Source organism: Neltuma alba, unplaced genomic scaffold (genome assembly GCF_004799145.2).
Source record: "Neltuma alba isolate B1F8T4 unplaced genomic scaffold, ASM479914v2 tig00011242_pilon, whole genome shotgun sequence".
NCBI lineage: Eukaryota > Viridiplantae > Streptophyta > Magnoliopsida > Fabales > Fabaceae > Neltuma > Neltuma alba.
In genome coordinates, this window is record NW_021635960.1 from 73,621 (window position 1) to 77,383 (window position 3,763).

General features: G+C 42.8%; 1 protein-coding gene across 1 annotated transcript; it reads right to left on the minus strand.

The window, feature by feature from the left end:
* Positions 1-797: 797 nt before the first annotated feature.
* On the minus strand, positions 798-2,379 carry LOC114762779 (arogenate dehydratase/prephenate dehydratase 6, chloroplastic-like). The gene has a single exon (XM_028952353.1). The coding sequence runs from the start codon at positions 2,284-2,286 to the stop codon at positions 985-987; it is 1,302 nt and encodes a 433-aa protein (XP_028808186.1). The 5' UTR covers positions 2,287-2,379; the 3' UTR covers positions 798-984.
* Between the last annotated feature and the right edge of the window lie 1,384 nt (positions 2,380-3,763).

The window sequence follows — 3,763 nt, forward strand, 5'->3', positions numbered from 1 at the left end:
ACTCTAAAAAAAAAAAAAACCCAGATTAGGATGGATGCATATGCCAAAAGGCTTACGCTAACATAAGTAAAGAAGGGTGGTTTAATTAGCGGATAAGTACTTAAAAGAATATTTACGGCCCCTTTTTTGTAACTAGAAAAAGGTAGATACATTAATTAGTGACCCATCTTGGTGATTCTAAGCCAATAAGCTCATTATCAAGGCAACAAATGATGATTAGTCGAACGTGATGCCACTAAATATACACAACCACCAAATTGCACCTCCCAATCTTAATGACGCACTTGGGCACCTAAATCGAACTTTGAGAGATCACTCTCAAACTGGCTTTTCCCCACTGAATATGCCAGTGCTCCTTAATTCTAAGAGTACTTTTATATGAAGACAGAAGTGGTGACAAAGACAGACGGCAAACGTTGAAAGAAAGAGACAAAAACTAAATGGAGCATTAATTTAAAACAATACGTAGCTCAGTACCATGTATATACTCTCACACACGCTTTGGTCGGAAAATACATGATTGAGTATAAGAATAAAAATGCGAAGTATAAAATGATTAACCAACTCTAACTGCTCTCATGTACACTTTTTTTTATCCCCCAAACATAAAAATATTCATCAAACCAACCAAATACACTTAACGGGGCCGTTTCGTTCCCCTGAATTTTCAGCATGGTGGCTACCTACCACATTTTGACCAAAATCTACCACCTCACGCTCTCCACCTCTATGTACAATTCTAGTGTTCAGAACCCCACTCCTCAAGTTTGATCCCTTTCAAGCGCACAACACTTGAATTTCGCAATTTTCCTCATAAATTAATTAAGTGAATCCAAAAAACATATACGGGTAACAAATCGAAATACGTCAAAGAGAGCTGTAATAACCTCTCTTCTCGTTTTAATCTTCACAGATTGCAAGATGTATGAAATATTTTTATATTCTTTACTTTCTGGGGAATTTTTAGTGTGCAGAGAGACTTTGCTAATCTCCCATGGGACAAGGGGAAGAAGAGGGGCTCCACGGAGTCATGTCCATGGGATAGCTCCCCAGCACCCTCAAGAAGGAAGTGAATTCCTGAACCTCTGCTAGGGCATTCTGAGCCCTAACCTCTGCCATGGAAGCTTCGAAATCAACGTAGAACATATACTCGAAGTGCTTCGCCGTCCCCACATTCGCATCGTCCACCACCCTAATCGGACGGCTCCGGTGAGGCCTCGACTCAATCTTCGTCAAGCTAATGTTCCTGAAGGCAAAGGCCGATAGAACCTTGAACAGTACCGATGTCCCCTTATCGTGCGCGAACACTATGCTTGTCTTGAAGGGCCTGTCCGTCCGCGGAATTATGGGTTCCCGGGCCAGCATCACAAACCGGGTCACGTTACTCGGGTCGTCCTGGATTCCGTCCGCCAAGACCTGCAATCCGTACAGCTCGGCCGCGCGTGCACTCGCGATTGCCGCAGTGTCGCGTAGGTTGTTGGTTGCGATGAATTCCGCCGCGCCGGCGGTGTCGTCCACGGCCTCGCGGGCCACGTTGAGGCCGAGCTTTGTTAGCGAGTGCTCACACTGCGCGAGGGCTTGCGGATGCGAGATGACGCGGGTTAGATATTCCTTTCGAATTCCCGGCAGCGCAAGAAGGCAGTGGTGCACGGGAAGTTGGACCTCCCCGACGATGTGAAGCTGGTGGCGGAGGAGGAGATCGTAGTTCCGGTGGATCGAGCCGCCGAGTGAGTTTTCCACCGGAAGAACTGCTCGATCGGCGATCCAGAGCTGTACAGCTTGGAAAGCTACCTCGAATTGGTCACAGGGAATGGCTTCACAGTTCGGATAGGCCTTGCCGGCAGCCGCTTCGGAGTATGCTCCGGGAACACCCTGGTAAGCCACACGGAGCTGCGAGCCATGCATCGGAGCAGGGGAGAGATCCGAAATCGTGAGCGGCTTCGGCGGAGGCGCCTTGTTACTGTCGCTACCTTCTAAGTTACCGATGTGGACGAGGTTGAGATCCGTGACGGCGGCCTTGTGGCCGTTGATGGCGGCGACGTGGTCAGCGGTGCCTCCGTTGGAGTCGGCGGAGGGTTGTTGCTGAGAAACAACCTTACTAGCTAAGATGGCGCAGGAGCTCTGCCAATCAGCCTTGGAGGAGACGAAGCCGGAATGAAATCCAGCAGATTCGAAGCCATAAGCGCATTTAACGGAGAATCGGGTCGGATCAGCCCGATGCGGCGAAGGGCGGGTCTGGAAGAGGTAGTTCAGAGAATGGGAAGGGTGAGACGAAAGAGCCTGCATGTCGAGCCGAAGAAGAAGAGGAGTTGAAAAGGGAAAAATAAAAGGGAAAAAGAGAGGAGAAGGGAGAGAGAGAGATGAAAGCTTGGTGTTCTCTTGGAGAAGGGAACGTCAAGCTGAGAGAAGAAAGGGAGGAGGGAGAGGTATATATATTGTAGGAAGCGGCGCAAGCCTTTGAAGAAAGTGTGGTGTGCGCGCGATGAGGCCGTTCGTTCGTTCTCACACCTACCCCCCCCCCTTTCCCCACCCTCGCTGTCTCTCCTACATGTTACATTACATTACCTCCCTCTGATAATGATACTTTCCGTTTTTTCTCCCCAAATATGTCACCTTTTTTAAATTATTACAATTTTCATAGTTAAAAATCATTAAAACCAACTTTTTCTGTGTATATTCATAATTGCAATTTTTCTGAAAAATTATATTCCCTGCGTTCTTCATTATAATGGCATTTCAGCTACTTCTTAAGCATTGAGAGATGTAATTATTTGAACTAAAAGTAATAGACTTGTCAATATTTTATATCTCTCTTCCCTAATTAATTAACTCGAGAACACCCCCGTTGGTGAGAATATTTCTGTCAAAAAATAGACAATGTAGAGGATGGATTAGAAATGGGTTTCATAAAAACGAAATTTGCGAGTCAAACTCACCCAAAAAAAAAAAAAAGCTTTTATGATTAAAGACAGGAGTACCCTACTACTGTATGATTTGTAAAATTAGGTTTGTATCAATATAATCTTTGGTCCTTTAAACTTGTCTTTATTTTGGTTTTGATCTCTTAAATTTTAAACCATAAGTTTTAATTTTTCAAGGGACAGAATAGTATAAGTTTTTATTAGATTATAGGGATCAATGTTGTAAATAAAAAAAAAACACTTAAGAGATCAAATTTAAGAATTGAAATTTGATGAACCAAATTAAAATAAAAACAAACTCAAAAGACCAAAATTTGCATTAACCACCAGGTTCATATATAACCGGGGGGAGAGGACAAAACCTAGGTTTTAAATCAAGTCTTGTCGCATGTGATTTTCATTATTCATCATCACTCTTAATCATTTTAGTGTAGAGGGTAAAGTTGAAGGTAAGATTCAGAATTCATCTGATTAATCATCGATAATTAATATCTGTAGCGTATAATTATAAGATGCGATCGATATTATTTAAAACTCACGCGCAATGCCTCTTATTATGGATGTTATGGGTTTTGTTCGCTCCTAAGGGGTAACTAAAACCAAATTATAAATGTAATTTAAACGGTGGGCAATAGTTATTCATATTCATTCTCCCAAAACCTTACCCCACATTAAAAAAAAAAAAAGGTTTGCCAAATCCCCAATTATAGTTATTGTGTTGCCTGTGTAAGTTAAATAATGAGAATTTCTTAATGCGGTAAATAGATAATATCCAACATTTAGTTTGTTGGTAAACAGATTATCATCAGGGGCTCATGTATGTATTACCCAGAAAAAAATGT

Excerpts from the sequence above, each read along its gene's own strand:
- LOC114762779 (XM_028952353.1), bottom strand. The coding sequence starts at position 2,286 with ATGCAGGCTCTTTCGTCTCACCCTTCCCATTCTCTGAACTACCTCTTC.